Source organism: Lonchura striata, chromosome Z (genome assembly GCF_050655825.1).
Source record: "Lonchura striata isolate lonStrDom1 chromosome Z, ASM5065582v1, whole genome shotgun sequence".
In the NCBI taxonomy this organism is placed as follows: Eukaryota; Metazoa; Chordata; class Aves; order Passeriformes; family Estrildidae; genus Lonchura; species Lonchura striata.
The window spans coordinates 50,193,855-50,215,576 of record NC_140740.1 but is presented as its reverse complement, the minus strand read 5'-3'; the positions used below and the strand labels follow the sequence as shown (position 1 = coordinate 50,215,576).

The 21,722-nt window shown below is 34.2% G+C and overlaps 1 protein-coding gene across 2 annotated transcripts in view; it reads right to left on the bottom strand.

Moving 5' to 3' along the window:
- The window catches only part of WDR70 (WD repeat domain 70), a 127,006-nt gene that overhangs the window by 70,339 nt on the left and 34,945 nt on the right, over window positions 1-21,722 (bottom strand). Inside the window, exons 7-10 of one of the 2 annotated variants that reach the window (XM_021551628.4) lie at window positions 18,209-18,342; window positions 12,751-12,904; window positions 11,324-11,400; window positions 1,461-1,523 (exon numbers count right to left, since the gene is read on the bottom strand). In XM_021551628.4, the coding sequence (XP_021407303.3) occupies window positions 1,461-1,523; window positions 11,324-11,400; window positions 12,751-12,904; window positions 18,209-18,342 (428 nt within the window). The remainder of the gene's footprint in view (window positions 1-1,460; window positions 1,524-11,323; window positions 11,401-12,750; window positions 12,905-18,208; window positions 18,343-21,722) is intronic. The other variant, XM_021551634.4, reaches the window with a different exon arrangement.

Genomic DNA, 21,722 nt, shown 5'->3' with positions numbered 1-21,722 from the left:
TATATGATTTCCCAAGCTCTAGTTTTCTAACACTAACCAGCTCACTAACCAATCTACTCTGAGTCAGTGGCTAACACTTAGTGTTCAGGTTTTGCTAGAAATATTCACACTTTCTCTGATAAAATCTGCTCTAATTAGAATAATTTATAGAAATATAGCCATTTTGAAGCAATAGTTCAGTCTTATGAAATTGCATTAGAAACATGTTGTTTTGATTATTTCAGATTATCAGTTTTAAATGTCTTCCTATTAGCTAGCCCAGTTGATAGATGAAAATGTCTCACATGTATTTACAAGATTAATCCTTTAAAAGGCAGAAACAAAACTCACTGAAATTAACAGAAAAAACTTCAACAGATTTTGGAATGTAATTTACTGCTAATAAGTTACTAATGGATGCTGTACAAAAATTTATAAAAGTTTCTAATAAATAAACAAGAGAAACTTATTTCACAAAATCCCATACATAATTTCCATTATATTCTATCTCACTTGTGAAATGGGATTTATTTGCCTTACACAGAAATTTCTGAACTGGAAACTTTTCAAGATTTCATCATCTTCCAGTGAAACCATGCACCTTTGAAACCACTATGAGCTAACAAATGTAACTTCATGCTGTTCCATGAAAAATGAAAACCACCCAACATACATTTCTAAACAAGCAACTTAGCAGTGGAATTTTAACTAAAACATTTATTTATATAACATGAGGACACTGATAAGAGAAACAACTTAAAATTTCATTACTCAAACAATGAAATTACCTGCAATTCCAAATGTCAAAAATCACAAAGCAAATATTTTCATAGAGTTTTGATCTATAGGATATCAAGTATCATTAGTCATTACTGTGTAGCTTTAATACAGAATCAGATTTGTACATTAATCATTGCAATTTAATTTTATTTTCTTAGATATAATACATATTTTATCTTTGTAAGGAAATGTGCCAAAATAAATCCTTGTCTACTCTACTTCACTTCCTTACTATCAAACAAAAACATTCTAATTTAGTTTACTAAGTCTGTTGTACTTCCCATTAGTACTAGAATAATCAAAAATTCTGGTCATTTGAATAAGATGCATATCTCATGAGAAAATAGCCCTTTAAACTGAGTTAGTTATAGGTTAAAATTATCATTGAATACATGAGAAGAAAAGATTCCATCTTCATAAAATAAAGACATAATACATTTTTTAGGAGAAGACAGGAGAGGAAATTGCCAGTGAAAGGTATCTGTGGAACAAAGTCACCACAATGGAAGTATTTGCGCAACAAATGACCCTAAACCATGGAAAAATTCCCATCAATTCCTCAAACGGCAAATTACCATCTTCTTCCCTATCTGAAATTAAGCTGACCTGATAGAAATACTAATACTTCCAGTTTCCCATCATTTCTGTTCCGCCAGAAGTAATCCCACAGAGCAGCTAATGGAATTGCACAAAAGTATTACCTTTTCTCAGTCAAGGTGAGGCAGGACCAGAGACGATGTAAGAGAAAACCTTTTCCAGTCTGACTGAAAGGGGTTAGGAAACAAGTTTCAGGGAAGCTTATCCATATGAACCAAGTAGAGCACAATACAGGTAAGAAGTTAACTACTGTGTGCTCTGGGATAAAAGAAGCAAATTTACACACCAAAACTTCTGCCTTCCTATCCTAAGCTAAGAACATTGCAATTGCCTAGCTAAAGCCTTTAAAAAGATTGTCCCTTCTTGCTCTACTCACTGCACGGTAAAACTCTTCAGGAAGTACTGAGCTACTGTGAATACTTAAATTCTGTGATTGTCAGATAAATCAACCAATTTTTTAACATGCACTTTCATCTGACACACAAAAATACTTTCAAGTTTCTTGCTGTAGTAAAAAACTTTACCTTGGCAAAACTAAAAATAAATCAGATGACAGAACTGTATTCCTCTATGTTCTAAATTAATTCTGAAAATTTTCCTAAACTGTAATATTGTACTGAGAATAAAAGCATCTCATAAAAATCTTAAAAAAAAATTTTCAAACTTCATTATTTCTCTTTCAACATGGAATACGGCATAGTATATGAATGTATATGTGTATACACAGCTACAAATACATGTGTTTGAAACAACTTGGCAAGAGTTATTTCTTTTTCTAAGACAGGAGTCCAAGTTATACTATCCCTCTGGTAAATTCAGTTGTTTGACCATAATGTCACTTGTATTTCCTAACCTATAAAATAGTATGATGCAACTAGATATGATTCAAAGTGATCTTTTTGGTGAGTAGGTACTTCAGACCCCAAAACATGCCCCACTCTCTATAACATACAGGTTGTTTTAAGAAATATATCTAAAAAGTGTAAGCAAAGCCTAAGACAGCAATTAAAAAATTTTTAATGATTCCCCAGATGAATGTAAAACATCAGTAATTATTTTCAAGTATGTTTTTTCCAACTCACCTTCAAATCTGTGAAGACAGATGCAGTGTTGAAGCTTAGGTTGTAACAAACATTTTTACAAATGTCTTGGTAGTAGCCCTGGCATGGCTATCTTACTGTTCTCAGTAGGTTTCAAAGCTGCAGATGGATCAGTGTTAACTGTATTTATTACATATAAAATGTTTCAAACACTGAATGTGTTAGGACTATTAATATTTACTCAAAGCCTACTTCAATGTTGTACTTTGGCGCTTTTAAACAAAACAAGGACAGTCTATGTAACAAGCTTTATCACTGTATTTCTTCAAATGCATTATTTAGAAAAATCTATAAATTCTACAATTCAGCAAGACAATATAACTACACTTACACTAAACTACACAAGTCCAAATTTAGCTCTCAACTATGTTTTCATATGCATGGTATTCCTGATATGTAAAAACATTAAAGAAAAGTAAAATTATAGCTTAAGTTCTCAAGTTGTCAACAATGCTGTTTCAAGCCCTAGGAGTGTTCAACAAACTCCAGGGCTGAATTCACTTCAAGTGTAAGCAGCTTAGGCTCAGCTGCTGTCAACCTGAAGTAAGCAGACAGTGCATAACCTGAAGCTTAGAATCTATATATCTAAGAAGAAATGCCATATAATCCTATCTTCACAGCCAGTGGATCTATTCTTCACAGTGCACAACCAAGCAGGCTGCAGATACCAGATCTTGTGCTCTCCTGAGAACATTTTAAGTATATGGTCTATAATAGGTGACTTGGCTCTTAAGTATATGGGACACAGATTTCAATTAAAGCAAAACTGAGCTGAAGTTCAAGACATGCTGAACAGCATTGTAAGAATAACTGATCCACGGGCAGTGAAAGTGACTGCTGGCCATTTTCAGCAGTGCTATTCCAGACCTGCTCAAACCTCTTTCCTGTCAAATTACTGGGTTCAATGCAGTTCTGAGCCTAATAAAAAGCTAGAAAACAGTTGTTGTGATAGAGAAGTCATACACTGATAGCTCCCACCTAAAGAGACTGAAACAAGGCAGCTAATGAAGATGAGACAGCAGGCATTCTAGATGCAAATCTAGTTAACAGGATGAAAATAGCTAACATATGAAAACTGAAAGGTAAGTTAAGATAAAAGTAATCATGAAACAGCAGTGTTCACTAAGACACTGCAGATTTCATAAGTCCCTATTAATGTCTAGGACATAACAGACATCCTAAGGGAGAGAAAAATCATCTGAACGGCACTGGTTGCAAACAGCAGATACATGTTATGCAAACTACTCATCCTTCATTAACTGTATTTGGCTGCTTAAAATTACAAAAATGACACAGATAATATTTACTAAGCAACAGTGTATGGTTAAAACAAAAGTTAAAAACCACATTCCATAGAGCAGAGTAACTTCATATTTGAAACATGCATTTGACAAAAGACTAAGAATTCAATTGTGACTTAAATGCAAAATTCTGTTTTTGAAGATTTGAAGCTACTTCACTGAAATAACAAGAGATGGATCTGCACTTGTCCCCTTATCATAGAGGTCAGTTTGTGATGTCATTAAATACTCTCTAGGATAACTTTTAGAGAGTAGAATTAAATTAACCTTACTAAAGGATGAGAGAGGAAAGACTTGTTAGAGAAATGCTAAAACAGTAAACCAGCTGTTAATCAACCATAACCCAAGCTGCAATGACAGATCATAAAGTTCACAACTGCTAAATTTCAAGTTTGGCTGCGATTCTGCTTCTAAAAGGAAAAGAACATACGAGAGTAGGGACACAGAACACCTGTTGCTGGAACATTTTACATCACTGACCTCTCTTAGTTATTCTTCCAGCACTACCTATCACATTTGTGATAAGAAAACATCCAAATAACAAAAACAACATTATCCGTTTCCTCTTCCTTCTTTGTTATTACATAGACATCAACTGATATTTTGGAATAATATAAACAAAGACTTAGTTATATCTTAAAACACAGGGTATTTTTAAAGATCATTCTGCTCAGGTGTATTTCCAGAGAATATAAAACTTTTTAAAGACTTCCTAAATTCCCAAACTTTTTTTCACTTTTAGGTAATGTATTAATGTTGGAATTTCTGTTACTATCAATATTTATGCTGTTCAGTACATTCATTCAATATACTGCTGATAACATGTAAGAGCCTTGACTTAATAACTGTATTTTCCAAATATGCCAAATAACGTGGCAAAGGATCTACAAGAAAGACAAAGATAGTGTTGATCACACACTGTACCTCAACCTTATCTAGAATGGCAAGGAGTACATGCAATGGAATGGGAGTGATCATTCAGGAACAGTTGTGGCATATTTAAAGTTCTAGGCAACATACAGCCATAAATGAAAAAACATAGCTTGTGCAAGAAAATAGCACAATATCAATTCTGATGAAAGCTTTGTGTATATACTTTTAAAACAGTGAAAGGTTGATATAAATTAATTACTTAGTCTGAAATTCATTAAAATTGAAATTATCTGTAATGCAAACTTGAAAATTACTGCAGTTCCACAGAGAAGATAATTGCTTTTCTATGTTTGTCTTTTCTTTTAATACAATTTTGCTCTAATCACATGAAATATTGGGAAGTTGAAGCACTGAGAATATCAGAATTCCCATATATGAGAATCAACGCACAACATTTATTCTAGTTAAAAAAAATAGACTCAAATAAACACCTGCTTTAGCTAAGTCTCTAGGCTAGTGTTATTCATTCATATACTTACAGTTAACTACCAACGTACTGACAGAACTGACAACTTTCTTACGTCCTTTTGCAATTAAAAGCCAGTAAATGCTTAACAACCTGTAAAAGCCCCAAAATATTATTATTCCTCTGTAATCCCACAATAATGAAATTACTTATTTAAAACTAAGACCAAAAAAAAAAAAAATCCACCAACAAAATACCCCGGCCATAACTTGAAAAAAAAGGAAAGAGTATAGTATTACATGTTTCCACAAGCCATCATCTGGAATATTTTCAAGGAAAATAAAATTAAGTGAGCTACTGAGATTTGTATACATCTACAAACAATTGCATAAGTGGGCAAGAACTTATACAAGTTAAGAGGACTTTTCAGACCTATTACATAACTGTTGTGTCCAGGCTGTGGCCCATTTCAGTGTGCCAGCTGACCAGCTTCTGTTTCTCTCATATAGGAGTCTGATGGAACTATGTCATTTTCTTGTGTAGTTTTTCCTGCGTTCAACATTGTGTCCTTGAACAGTGATACAAAACTCACTGAGACTCCCTGCTGGTAACCCGTATATCTGCAGTCTGAAGTAATAAATTTACAAATAGCCTAATAACTGCACATTGGAATATATTATCATCAAAACCTACTTATAGGATTTTTTAAAATGTATAGCATATGCATATTATACATGGGTGACATATGCCATGCATAAGTCACCCATGTATAAGAAACACATCACCTCTCAAAATATTTCATTTACAATAGCAATCCTAAGAGCCTTCATTTGAATTACTGTTTAATTCAGACTACTACTATGCTCTTAGTTACCTGAAATCAAAAGAAACTGTCACATATATATAAAGACTATCCCTAAGTGAGTATTTGCGCTATAGCAGGTTAATATCAAAAGAAATATGGATTTAAAATATTTGAAAAGCATTTACTTAACACATATTTAAAATGTGTTATTTTCATTTGACACAAGGCCACTTGCAAATTTTACTTTTTAATTTCTTTATGCATCATGAAAACACCTGTTTCAACATGCCACCCAGAAAATACCATTTTCTTTCCTTACTTGCAAGTGGCAACCTTTCAGCTAAAGAGACAGACAGTGTAAATGCTCCAGGAATCAGATAAAATACAGTCTACAATTTGCAAATACTCATTTATTTTCTTTATGAATGACTGTTTTCTCTAGAGGAAGTATAAATGTTATCTAGAGCCATACAACACAGAATTAGGGTCTAATAGTATATTGACATCCCTCATGTGCTCTCCTGTGTCCTCCCTCAGCCTCAAACCTTGCCATTTAGTGTGTCCCAAGGACACACATGCTTCACATGCTTCAACCATTATTTTCAGCACCTTCCAAACTCCTGGAGTATTATTGAAAACCCTTAAATCTTTTCTTGCAAGCATCTTCAAAAAAACTGATTTTGGCAAGTGGTTCTGGCAACCATGCTCTGGCAACCCGGTTTGGAGTACACAGAACCTCTCCCATAGAAATACTCATCCTGTGAGTAGAGAAGTCTTTGTTTAACAGACAACTGCTTTACTGTTCTGTGTGATGTCCAACACAGGTTAAAACCAGCAAAAAAAAAAGATGTTCAGCTTTCCTTCATAGCTGTTAAGCACATCCCTGGTATCATCTTCCCACATCCTACAGGATGACCCTCTAAAGGGTCCCTTTTTGGTGCTTATTGTCAGGTGTATACTCCTCCACATGTGCAGGTTGTGGCAGTTCCTCTTCTTAATGTGAGGATTAGATTGCAACTTGTAGATACACACATAGCATCAATATTTCCTCTTAAAAGTTCCAGAGCAGTCACTGTTACTTAAGGTAATTTATTCTTACATCAATGTCTAATAAAATTTTTAGGACAAAACTAATAGGAATCTATGGCAGAGCTTGTCTTCACTGTATACAAGATCAGCAGTGCACTCTCAGGATAAAATACAAAGAGTAGACACTTGCACCTTTTTGTCTTATATGCAATATTCTAAAGCTTTTCATTTCTCCTCTTATGGGTCTAGATGGTCTTGTTAAATTATGTGAGAGTGTAATATGTCAAGGTCTATGAACATCAAAGCACATTAATGCATAATGTCAAGAATGTAAAAACTGGGTACAGACAGGTTGCCTGCCTTGTAAAAAGAGTGTTTCAGGACTGGGAGATTTCATTCTAATTTTTTTTGTTTAAAACTATAAACATTCATATCAAAAATTTCTATATACCAGAGCCACATAAAGCTAGACTGGGCTTTGTCTCACCATCTTGCTTGAGAGAAGACCTTAGCTTATTCACACGAACACAACACAACTCCAGATATAAAATCATTGCAAAAGTATTGTACCTTGAAAATCCACTCACTACATTTTCAACAGTAATACAGCATGAAATTACATCTTAATTATTTATTGTCACTGAATAACATAAAGCTATAAGAAACATCTGGCTACATCTGATCATAGGTTAATTTAGCCCTGTATTCAGAGTCTGGTCATTACAGTTAATTCCCTTCATTTCATCTTACTATCCACAGCTGTCATATAGAAGGTATTATAATGCCTATTGCACTTCCTATCTGTTTATGAGTGCTTCTAAACATGAATTTTCTTATCCCTTTTTAAACTTGCCTCCATGTCCTCCTGTGAAAACACATTCCAGAATAAATCTGAGCAGCACACAATTTTCTTTTTTTTTTATTAGTTCTAAACCTAACTATACCCACTTTCAATAAATACCTTTTAATTTGGAAGAGGTTTTCCAAAACAACAGTTCCAGATTCAGCTCACCTACCATCTTGGACAAACTTTGATCACATACTCCTCTACTTAGACCTCTCTTCCCTAGAATAAAGACTGCCAGTCTTTTGGTCTGACCTGAGAAGCCCATAATCTTCAAAGTTCAAGTTTTCTTATAATTATTATTGTTTTCTTGGCATGTAACATAAACCATGTTTTTACACAGACTCTTCAACAGTTTCATATTTCAGCCAGTATTTCACTAAGTGCAAATCTGTTGCCTTGAACAGAAAAGTCAGCTTTACAAATTCAAGAAATACTGTTCCTCAACACCTAAGGGTCAAATATAAATACTGGAATTAATATTAAAAAGTTAGCATGACAGATAGATACAGTTGTAACATTTAATGACATCCATAATTCATTCTATGCAAAATGTTGAAAAAACAATATTAAATGAAAAAATCTGGTTTCTAGAATGCTTGGTACAAATTGAATTTACTCAAAATTCAGAAAACCTGTTTCCTTCAAGCATAAACCACTAAAAGTTTCTATTATATCTGCTGACACAGACCATTTCTTTCTTGAGATTTAAACTCTCTGCCTTGACACATAAGTACTCTAATATTACTTCTATATAAAATAGAAACTATAATATATAAATAAATATATATTATATAATATCTAAATAAATATATCAATAAATAAAATATATAAAATCTCCGAGAATACTGTATCAAAGCAATCTTACAGAAGGTATTTTTCCTGATTCAAAAATTACTACCAAAGAGAAGTCAGCAACTCACATGACATTGGTTAAAATAGCTGGTGTAATTCCAGCAACTGCTGTCAATTAGAATCATTAAAGTTAGAAAAGATGCTGAAGATCATTGAGTTCAACCATTAACCTAAAACTGCCAGATACCCCACAAATACATATACCTAATCACTTCCAGGAATGGTAATTCCACCCCTTCCCCTGGGCAGCCTGTTCCAATGCCTGATCACTCTTTCATTAAGAATTTTTTTCTAATTTCCAACTAAACCTACCTTGGTACAACTTGAAGCCCATTTCCTCTTGTCCTGTCTCTTGAGAAGGAGAAGAGACAGACTGGCACCTGGTCACACCCTCCTTTCAGGGCATTGTAGAGAGTGCTAAGGTTCCCCCCCCCCCCCCCCCCGTGCCTCTTCTTCTCCAGGCTTAAGTCTGGTTCTCTCAGCTGCTCCTCACTGGACTTGTGCTCCAAATTTACTAATGGAACCTATATTTGCAAAAGTGTGCTACTCACTAACTCAACTCACCTTCACACAACATGGTTAATGAAAATAACATGAAGGCTTTCATTTATCTCTTTGAATTGATTATGTTTTTGAAGCTGAGCTGGTATTGCCATGATCAGATGACCTTCCCTACTCAGCCTTTTTAGTTCTGTAGGCTTGCTGTGGGTCAGCAGTGCCCAGGCAGTCCTGAGGACAAACCCCATCCCAACAAACCCCATCCCAGAGCACCGAGCACAGCCCGGAGAGGGGATGGTCCTCCTGGGCTCAGCCTTGGGGTGGCCTCACCTGGGGCCTGCTGGGCCCTGCGGGTGGAGAAGGATGGGAAGGTCCTTCTGTGCATCCTGAGGAGGCAAACAGAGCTGGAACCTTCTGTGAGGAGCACCTGAAGTATTTGGGCTTGTTCCCTTTGGAGAAAAGGAGGCTGAGGTTTGACCTCACTGCTCTCCACAGCTTCATGAGGAGGGGAAGGGCACAGGGATGTGCTGAGCTCTTCTCCCTGGCATCCAGGGACAGGGATGGGAATGGTTGAGAGCTGTGCCAGGGCAAGTTCAGACAGGACACTAGGAGGCATTTCTTTATTCATAAGGTGGTCCCAGACCTACACAGGCTTCCTGGAGATATGATTTATTGGTCAATTTCCTCAACAACAGCTTTAACTTCTGGACAGTTCTGAACTGGTCAGACAATCGGATGACCACTGAGGTCCCTTCCACAGGAACTATTCTTTTCAATTCCCATTCACAGCTCCAATCGACGAATCACAGCTCCGTATGATGAAATACTCATTAAACTTTGGAGACATTTTAGTTTCTGGTATTATTAAACTTCACAGACACAGAATACTACATTCAAGCCCAATGGGGCAAATTAAGCAATACAAATTGTTTGTTTCACAGGACATATCCAAATCCTGGAAAAACCTGTCACTAACATGAGGCAAAATGCAATCAGTTTGAAATACTTTTCTTCTAATGTCAGCCAAGTAGTGTCTGTGAAAATGCAATTATACAGCCATTTATAGTTGCATTTATCTGGTTTTCTCTTACTTGTCCAGACCATTTTAATTCACAGCAATTCAAGTATCAGGAATGCACTAACTGCATTTTTGGTACATCAGTTAGTGGACTTGATAAGACAGGAGAAAAATCAGACTATCTTCAACATTTATAGTATCTTAATTTGTTTTTCAGTATCCACAAAGTCATCAACCTAATAAAGAAACCCTGCTAATGTCTAACTACATTCAAAATACAAACAAACTGTCTAAAGTACTAATTCTAACATTTAATAATAATTCCTATTATGGAAGTAGTACCTCTGTGCCTAAAATCTGGAACAATACAGTTTGCTTAAGTGCATTTTTAAAACTTAATTTCTTCATAAAGCACAATGTAGCATTCAGGCTTTTCTCCTTCTGACACGGTCTTATCAGAAACTGTACATTTTCCCCTAAAATAATATTTTTATGTAGCCATGTGTTAAACCAGGAAGTCAGTCCCTTTTAGGGGAAAAAGAAAACAAACCATGTTGTTTAAAGTAATTGGTAACTGAAGTCTTCTTTTTACAACGGACCACTCTACAGATACATTAGTAGGGAAAATCAATCCTTACTGTCACTCTAGAGTAAAGGATATTGCATATTTGAAACATCAGTAAAAAAATCATTTATGAACCTGCTATTGACAGCAGCAGTAACTTAATTAATGCAGATGCCAAGTGAAATTTTTGCCATTTGATTCTAATCAAATGATTAGAATCAAATGGCAAAGATCAAGACTGAAGCCACAAAAAAAAAATCTAACAGTCTCTTTGACACTTGTCAAACAACATCCATTAATATTAAGTTACACATGAAGTGAAACTTCCAATTTAAATTCTCAATTGTCCTACTGAATTCAGTTACATTGAGTTTATCCACAGGAACTATTCTACTCCAAAGGAATACTGGGTAAAGAACTAAAATAATACAAACAAAATACATTTATTATCTAGAGGCAAAACAAATATAATATTTGCTTCCAGATCTCACTATATTAAGTAGTTACTAAAGATTAGAAAGAATGATATTTAAAGCAAATTAAGGCACAGTAAAACACAAGAGCTAAACAAGCCTTTCAAAAAACTGTGTCAAAGATAGATCTCAATACTTACCCATCATTAGAACATGTCAAAAATTCTTCCTTTATCTTTGGATGCCAGCAGCCTGAATTGAGCATTGCTGTGTGACCCTAAAGAAATAAACACAGAGGTCTTACAGGGACTTGTAAGCTATCACAAAATTTTTACAACTTTTACTCCAAATCCTTCAAGTGGAATCACATGAAAGCTGAGGCACAAATTTGTACCCGTCTGACTGACATCAGGATGATTTAACAGATTGTATGTACTCTATCCATCCTTGCTTGTTTTCATCTCTGAATTAGAAAAATCCTGACATTCTTCTACTGGTTTTTTTTTGTTTGTTTGTTTGTTTTCTTTCAGCATATAGCATCAAATCAGACTTCTTTTTCTCTTGAGAGAATTGTAATGCAAAGAAAGGATGAAACAACAGGCATCACTACAGTGTCACTCAAACTTTTTCAAGCTACAGAAGAATAACAGAATTAACGGTAACAACCAGGGTGGCACAATACACCAATGTCAATCTACACTAGACAAAGATCCTGTTGGAGAAAACTGAGGAAAAAGAATTTTAGAATAAAGAGGGGTTCAACCTCAGATGAGTTTTTCATAAAATACTGAAGTTGCAAATTGACTAGCCAGTTGTTTTCCTTTAAGACAAAAAACCAGAAGGTGAATGTTTTATGCAAAGTAAGCAACTGCCATTATGATGACTATGAACATAACTACATTACTGGACTATATATTGTCCAGTTGGCTTTACTTCTTTGAAATACAGGCACATGCTCATTGACTACGTTCAAAGAAAAATTTGGAAACTACTCCTGCAATGCTGCAATGACTTCAGTTTGTTTTAAGCACAAATAAGGAGAGAAATACTAAAAAGGTAATGAGGCAATATAACTAATATTTTAGCATTTTGACTGTTGGACTACAGTATACTGGAATTCTAGACATTTACAAGAGAAAGAAAATCTAAATTATTTTTAAGCAAACTAGAACTAAAGCAGATGTTATTTGATGGTTTTATATATGTATCACCAGCCAAAAGAAATAGTCATCTGACAAGAACAGCTTTAGGCAAAACAGCATTTAGCTTAGTTATTTGGCAACATACTTTACAAGAAATAAGTAAATCAATTTTATCATTGGTCTGAGCTTCAGATTTTATCATTACTTTTTAGTTTTAAGCTATTTTAAAAACTGACCTAAATTTAAATCATCTAGGCAAATAGAAGCATTGTGTCAGAGTTTGTGAAAATGCAAGGGCAAGCAAAGTGGTCAAAACACAACCAACTGTGGTTGAAGCACTTCAGAACTATGAATGAACCCTTCTTCATTTGCATTTTTAACTACCATTAAAAATATACACATTTTTGCTTATTAGTCTTACACTCACACCATGCAAGGAAACAACCTCCAGCCCCTGCCTTGAAACCTCCAGCCCCTGACTTTACCTTTGTGTTTGTCATATCCACGATGTACTGGTCTCCCTTTATGCATTCCATTACTGGGAAACCATCTCTGTCAAGAACTTTTGCCTGAGAGTTACCAGAGACAACCAGAATAACATCTCCTGTGCTGCTATACTGTAAAGACTTGATTTGGTGACTGTAAAGAAAGTTTAAAAAAAAAAAAAAATTCAATTAACGTTCCTGTAAACTTACATGAAAACAAAAGTGTCAATGGTGAGAAACAGACCTATATACACTCCTATACCAAAGAGGCAGGGGACAGAAAATCTTTTACTAATGGAATGAAGTTTTTTATTCCACTCTCTGTGTGCATATATGTGACATGTTTCTTTTAACCACACATAACTTATCAAACACGTAAAATGTCATTTCTGGCAAACATATTTCTTTAAGAATGCTATTTTAACTCCAATGGAAAAATAGTATGTGTCAGATTTAATTACCTAGAGATGAAAATTCTTTCTCATCTTCCCAAAAGTAAAATGTAAAATTACAGTAATCTGTAAATTACTATAAAAGCATGTTGTAATCATACATAAAACTTCACTGTACCTCACATACTAGGATATTAGTCACAGGTCAGCATTCTTGCATCTTTTTTTATGGTTAGGGTTTTAATTTCATAAAACTTTAAGACAAAGTTAAATAATACCATCAGTCCTGGAAACATGACAATAGATAACCATTGGTCTAGTTTACTATGTCTACGTAACTGTTTATTTGTTTTAACAGTGTTCTCACATACATGTTCCATTGATTAATAAAATCTGCGGCAGAAACCATGGAGTAATAATATTGAGATGACGAAGATGAATTGCAAGTGCAAAGCTGATTGATGAATGAAAAGCCCAATTCCAGCTTCAGCATATTCTCTCAGCATTTTGCATTATGAACAAATTTCACAGCTCTTGCTGTATCTGAAGCAGATATCTTTGATCCCCTATAATTTATTAAAAGGATAGCAAAGAATGTAAAGCAGTCTATCCACTTCACACCTTCCAGAATTTATATCCCAGCACATTAATAGAACGTGCACAGTAACATTATATTAATACTTCACCTCTGCCTCTAGCTTAATCTCAAGTACAGGACCAGAACACATTTGCCAGCTAGATTTGGATTTTCATTGCATCCAAAGTATTCACGAAGAAATATCTTCCCATTGCTTAAGAACATTACTATGTGCATTCAAATCCTAGCACCTTTCAAGAAACTACTTTTTAACATTAGTTCCCATTAGTGAAGTTAACACTCAGATGACCAAAAAAGCCAACTGTGCAACTTATAACTTAACCATTTCAGTTCTTATACAGTAGTGACTTCATGTAATTTTCTCAGCGGTAGCTATTATCTGTAAAATCTGTCCTCAAACCATGAGTTACTACATGAAACACTTAAAATATTGTAATACTTACTTTAAAAGTTCTGCATTGATCATAGTAATGTAAACTAAGCTTAAATTTCTTATTGAAAAATGTTTGGAAAAACTGATTACATTACAATTAAAAAGCTAAAAATTGCTTCAAGCACCCTATTATGTAATACCAATTGGCAGCCAAATTGGACTGAATATTATAAGCTGATCTTTAATAGAAAGGAGACATTCAAATCTGAAAATTTCCAAAATACAACACAGTCAATATCTTAATAAACATTCTGATTCTCAAGAGCAAAAATTAATACTTTCTCAGAAAAGAAGATGGCCAGCTACATTAAACTCAGAGGAAACACTATAAGAAATTACAGGAAACTCACAAGAGAAATAATATCTAAAGCTAGAATATTCTCTCCAGGCAGCTGACAAACCTAGACTAAAGAATACATCCGATTCAGATTTTGCAGAATAAACACCCTAGGAATTAAATTTTTTTTCTCAGTTGTACTTCCAAATTATCTTGTCCAATCATATGATTCCTACAAAATATTCCTGAGCCCCATCTGAGTACTGTATACAGAATGAAGTACTTACTGGGTTATATTTCTCATACTCTAATGCTGAAATTGGCAAAAGAAAACAGCCAACACTTCCAAAGCACAGGCTCATATTTTGCACTTATAACTGTTGAAATGTAAGAATAAAAATTAAACATTTAAAAACAAGACTAAAATGTGTTTTCACTTGATGCATGTCTCATGCATGAAAAGGATCTGGCCACTAGGTAATAACACGCAGCTCAGAAGTAAAATCTGATTTCTGAAAGAATCCACAATATATAAAGGTCCATAGGGTCTTCTGAAAAAAAACCTATTTTCAGACACAAAAATACTGAAAATCAAACTGCAGGTACTAATACTATTAACACCACACTGTTCTTAATTCAAACAATGTCATCTCATTGCTTCTTAGTAGTTCTGTATCAGCATGCCTGAACAAAGTTTTCTTCTGTCTTAAAATTTCTCCCAGTAAGGAAAAGCAACTGATTTTACAGCAACTAGCACAATGGAACATAACCAATAATTTATCAGATCAGTCATGTGAAAACATTAGCTTTAGAGAAAAGATTTCCATTAGCTTTACCTAAAGAAAAAAGTCTCAAACCCATACCTTCTTGACTGTGAAATGTGATTTTTAAAATCATGTCTCAAAAATTACTTCTATAAGTAGAGTATTTGCAAAGTCCCTGAAGTTACCACTTTTCTGATATTTACTGGAACATGGCCAAAAGTGAGGCTTTGCAAAGGCAGTTCTTTAAGAAAATATTTTTGATTCTTATTAATGCTATAGCAAAAGTCTTGGGAAACTTATAAAAACAATTCCTGTTAATAGCATTAATCTGAGTCATTTTGGTTTAAAACTGCCAAATGTGCACAGTACTTTATACCAGGACCTGCAAAACAGAGCTATACATGGGTAGAATCATGACACACGAATATTTTCTACATAACAACTTTGCCTAACACTTGCTTTTGGCTTCAACACCAAGGTATGGCTTGAAAATACTAGCTTTGTGTCAGGCTGTTTTTCTTAACTTTACATCACAAATCCAAGGAGAAATTAACAGAGTAACCTGATATTATGCTACAAAATGGAGCCTTGACAATACAGAATTGATCTCAGGCTCCTTCATTTTTAAAATGAAATTAAATTTATTGCTTCAGATCTGGATTTCTGCTAACACCTAATGTTTCCATACCAGAACTCCTCAGAATTCTTTGAAATTCAAGTCTGTGAATGCTAATAGTCCTTCAATAATAAACTTCATAGTGAAAAAAGTAATATAAGAACATATATACACCTGGACACAAGTTATATAATATTCCACAAAGTATTCACCAGCTTGTCTCAATGTCAGCATAAAAGAACTTGAAGTTGAATCTTTTTACCAGAGAGATATACAGTTCCAGTTTTATGTTTAGAAAAAGATACAGAAGTTATATTCGAATAACTTTTTTAAACCCCCAAAATTAGTTCTTGAGACTTGCATCATAAGTGTAATTTCCAAACATCACACTAGTCAAGTCTATTTTTAATATTACTTTATGTTTATATTTTTACTACTTTATTTATACATTAAGGTATCCAAATCACAATAATTTCACCAAGAACATTTATATAAAATAATAAGTATTATTGTAATAATACTTATAACAAGTATTTTAAGTGCATATTTTACCATTAGTTTTTTCCTAAAAGGACCTTACCAATTAATCTGCAAACTATCCCTGAAATAGAACATTAACATATAGCCTACTTGTGGTTTTTATACAATATTTATATTTTACACCATTATTAGCAAGTACTACTAAATTTGAATGCACTCCTATGCTAAACTTGAAAATGCTTCATTAAAATAATTTTCTACTGTGGAAGGAAAGACTGTCATCTTTTTCTGCTCAGTTACGCCAGAGGAAGGACAATACCAATGATATCCTGCTAACTAATCATCTAAATGAAACTCATGCCAGAAAAGTCTGAATGTCACTTCACATGTGAAAACATTTGTTTATTTATTTATTTATTTATTTATTTATTTATTTATTCTTAAGTGGCATGTTTTCAAAGTAAATGTAAAATGTGTCAACTTATTACAAGAAGTCAAGGTCTGTAAAAGAGATTGGAACTGCATAATGCATTAAAGCACACTTTTTATTTTTCTGATTTTCCAGACTTCAGAACAACAGTAGAATCCTTTTCTATTTTGCTCCTGTTATGGTTAACAGTCCTAACGTCTCCTCATCTTTCATTATCTAGATTTTTGGCACATCTGTAGTCAGTTATATGCACTCTAACCTTCCAAACTGACCAAAACTCAGCTGTAGCTTTTTAAGATAGTAATGATTAAAAATAGACATTCTAAGTACTACTTACTCTGTGTATAATAAATTTCAATCCCCTTTTGAATCACACCAAAGTACCTTATAAACTGTACCACATAAGCCAGATCAGAAAGTACCTTGCTAAAACTACTGTATTTTATTTTATGTGACATATTTTTCAGAAAGTTCAGTGTATACTACTGTGGAAGGAGTTCTGTATTCCAGTTCTCTGGAATAATTAAATGAACTCACTTTACTTACTTTCTAAATTACTAGTGAACAATAGGGATAGTATGGAAATAACTCTCTTAAAATGCTTCCTGCATTTTCTTTTCAATTTGCATAAACAGAAACATAGAAATAAATACAAATTCTTTAAGAAAGTCAGTATTTCACACTACATGGTTATTCAGTGAACACTGCAATGCAAAGGACCAGTGCTTTCTGAAACACAGGACATCATGAAGATTAAATAAATCACCCTCCCCTTCAGAAATCCTGGCAGGAACTAGACAGGCTCCCCACTGTTGCTATAGGACACCTGAAAGCACAACATGAGCTACTGCTATTTGCAAGGCAAAGAAGAAGGGTTTATATTCTGACTCTAACTTTTATACTTTTCTAAAGGTGACAGTGGATTGGAGAGTGAATGTGCTACCTCTCCAAAGACATTGGACAAACTACTAGTATATCAAGATTCTGTACCCCTATGAAGGAATGCAAAACAATATGTTGTTTATAGAAAATTGTGTGAGAAAGTTTTCTAACAGAATGTAAACTCAGAAGGCTTTAGAAAATCTTAAGAATCAGGGCAACACCCCACAAAGGGATCAATTGTTTTAACTTGCTTCTTCTCTTAATTAGTTATATATAAGCAGAATACATATAGAAAGTATATTCTAATAATGTCAGTTACAACTACGATAGTCAACTTGTCTTTGAGAGGCTCCTTTTCTGATGTGCTATTTATAATTACATTGGCAAATGCACCTACAGCTTTCTAAAAGGGGAAAATATGCAAGTCTATGCAAAAAGCAGGAAAAGAAATAAGCAGACAAGTTATTAGGTTAACATTCCTTGGTATTCAAGAGCCTTTTAAACAAGCTATCTTATAAGGCTTTTGTGCATTCTACCAGGAGCTTTACATGAACCATTAAGTGCAAAAGGCAGCCTTCATGCCTACCATTCACACGGCTGGAGTGACCGAAAAGCTTGGAGAGAGGCATCCATTCCAGCAAAATCCCAAAATTTTACATCATAATCATATCCACCAGTTATCAAACGAGCACCTGAAGGATCCAACCCCAAAGCAGAAACCTGTAAAGAAAAAAAAAAATTATAATAATAAACATTCAAGATTTTTTATTTTTTCTACAATTCTTCAGAGTGTCACCAAAACATAAACTGCTACTAAAGTTAAAAAAAAAAAAACAAACCCAAGCCTCAAACAACCCAGAGCACTGGTTTTTACTAAAATATTTCAGCTATAGTTTCATTTTGAAATTTCACTACCTTGAAGAAAGTTTTTGTACTTTTGAAGTAATAGTAAGAATGGAAGTAAAACTTACGTAGTCTGAATAAACCACTGAAGACAGCTGAGAAAAAAATAGTTTGCAGTGTTTACTTCCTAATCGTCTCATTGCAAAATGTGGCTAAGTGTTTCTGTGAAGAAAATTGTACTCTAGACTTCTATCAAAAGTACAAAAAGTATTTCTAGCAAGGTAACAAAATGGTGCTTAACATTCACCAGTTTAAGATCCTAAGTTTATTCAACACAGCTCATGTGCATATACCCATTGCTTAGTTAAATTTCTCCTCAGAAAAAGGAAGAGAAGAATAAAATAGGGTATAAACTTGAATTCTTCTAAATCACAGATTTTTAAAAGATACTATTTTAACAAAATAGGTCAAAATAACTTCTCAAAACCCATTTCTTTTATATATAAAACCAGCTTCTCAGAGCTATTCAAAATTCTGAGGAAAAAATTCTAGTGCTTATTATTCTCATCTGTTATTCTCAAATCACAGATCAAGTAAAATGGGTATTTTACTGAAAACCTATTTTAATTCTCTATTTGATGAATGGTAATGTTCTACAGTACAATATATACTATTTCATGTACTAAAATAAACAGTATTGTTCCAATCACTACATGGAGAAATAAGGCAACAGAAGGCATGTCACTCAAAATTACACAAAATAATTATTTAAAATCATTTACCTTCAAAATTATTTTCTTCTCAGTTGTGAAAATAACGTATCTACTACTACGATTTCAAAATCAATATAAGATGTGCTGGACAATGTGCTAAATTAATTTGGATACTAAGAGATTAATTCTCAAAAAACAAAGTCATCTACATAAGAGAGTGATGATAAGTTCTATCAAAAATAATGAAACTAGTGTATTTTTGGAATTACTCAAAATTACACCTAACCTGAAATGTTAAAATACCTGAAGAAGTTTTCATTAAACGATAAAACTCAGATGGAATTCATGCTTATGTTTTAATGGAGCCCATGGGTAAAATCTAGACTATAACCAGCAGATTACTTTTAACAAGAACAAAACAGAAACATGAGTCATCCCACATTTATAAGACAGACAACCATCACATTGAGAAACCCTTTCAGCAAGAAGAAAGACAGTCTCCAATACAATAAAGTAGTACTACTAGTAGTAGTAGCAGTAATGATAATGGTAATGATGATGATAATACTAATACTACTACTAATAATAATGTTCTACAAAATGTCAGGAAAAGCATTTGAAGAGATAAACCAGAACATTCTGAAGGAAAAAGAATTCACCAAGAACATTTGACCTATACAAAACCATGTGGAAAAAAAACCCAATCAAACAAAAACACTGTATACAGAATAAAGGACAAAAAACCCTTCATTTCTGAGTAGAGAGTAATGTCTGAGAATAGCATCATGACTACAGGTTAGCAACATTGAATGTCTTCGGGAAAGAAAAGAATTTCAGGGATGCCTAAAACAGTATTAAAAATTCTAGATATGGATGTACAAAAATAGCAAGAATTTTACACAGAAGATGCTCACCTATATGTATCTTCTTTATATGTACACATGAGAAGTACTGACAGAAACAATGATTTAATGCAGACACATATAATACCACAAAAAAACCTTGTCTCAAAGATGAATCAGTCTACTACTGTACTTTTTTTTCAAAACTTTAGTATACATCTCTATACACTGTGTTATGGAGACTTTTACAACTTATGTAAACTGTTGAATAGTTCCCACAGAAAATATTTTAAAGCATGGAAACAAGTTCATGAAAAAAGTGACCCAGAGAAAACAATTGTCCCAATAAAAACACCATGTATTAATCAAATTTATTCTTTAAGATGGACAGCTTGCTCCCGTAGAATTTAGATTTCCTGACATGAATTCATATGGGCCTCTATTGAGTTTTCTTTTTCCACTTTTATGGAGAGGAAGTTCACTTAGCTATTCCTTATCACAGACTAATTTCTAGTCATCTGTGCTGGCCACTTTTTAAGCATCACCTCCTATGGCAGGAGCAGGCTATTCCCCAGTGCTGGAAATCAAGCAGGTGAGGCAGAAGTCTGGCTTGGATGAGCAGGGATTTTATCTTGGAAGTAAGGCAAAAAAGTAAGGTATATGCCCAGTGAAAGCGAAGTCAGGTGACATGGGAAGAATACAGAGATGCTGCTCACTACTGCAGAGAGAAAATCTGTGCAGCCAAAGCTCAGTTGGAGTTGAAGCTACCCAGAACCACAGGGGAAAACAAGCTTTTTTTTTTTTCCCAAGCTTATTAATGATTAAAGGCATATTTTTGCACTTTAACCATATTAATGGTAAAAGTGTAGAAACAGTAACCATTGAAGGATAAGGAAGCACACTTCACAAAGAGGTCAGAGACAAAGTAGAGATGTTTATAGCTTTCTTTGCCTCTGTCTTCTGACAGACCAAGAAGGTCCCAGACCATGACTGAAAATTATCAACTCCCAGCCAATCCTGAAATTGTGCAGGATGTGCTGCTCCAAGTGGATCCTTACATTAGGCTATAGAACCTAATGAGATTCATCAGAGAATTCTCAAAGAGCTGGCTGATGTTATTCCAAAGCCTTTCCGGCAGTCTTGGGAATCCGGAGATGTCCCAGCTGACTGGAAACTGACGAAAGTTGTCCCAGTTTTCAAGAAGGACAAGAAGAATGACAACGCTGTCATTAATCACCACCAGCACAGCTTCATGAGAGGAAAAGTCTTGGGTACTGGAAAAGGTTCCCCATGGAAATTGTCACAGCAGTTGACAGAGTTCAAAAAGTGTTTGGACAATGCTCTTGTGTACATGGTGTGACTCTTAGGGATGATGCTGTGCACAGCCGGGAGTTGGACTTGATCCTGTTTGTGAGGCTCTTTCCAACTCAGAAAATTCTGTGATTCTGTAACTCAGGTACCTCACAGTATTTCAAATATACAATGCCCTAGTATAGCCAACTGTCTGAAAATAGTACTTTCAAGAAAACCAAGATGTGGCAGAAATGAAGGTCCCATTCAGCAGGCATCTGATTCCTCTTTAATCTATATGTCCTGCTGTAATTCAGAGGCATATAATTGCAGAAATCTTTTAAAATGTGAAATCTCTTATGTGTTTCTAAAAAGACTATACCTCTTTTACAACTTAAATGGAAATTTTGAA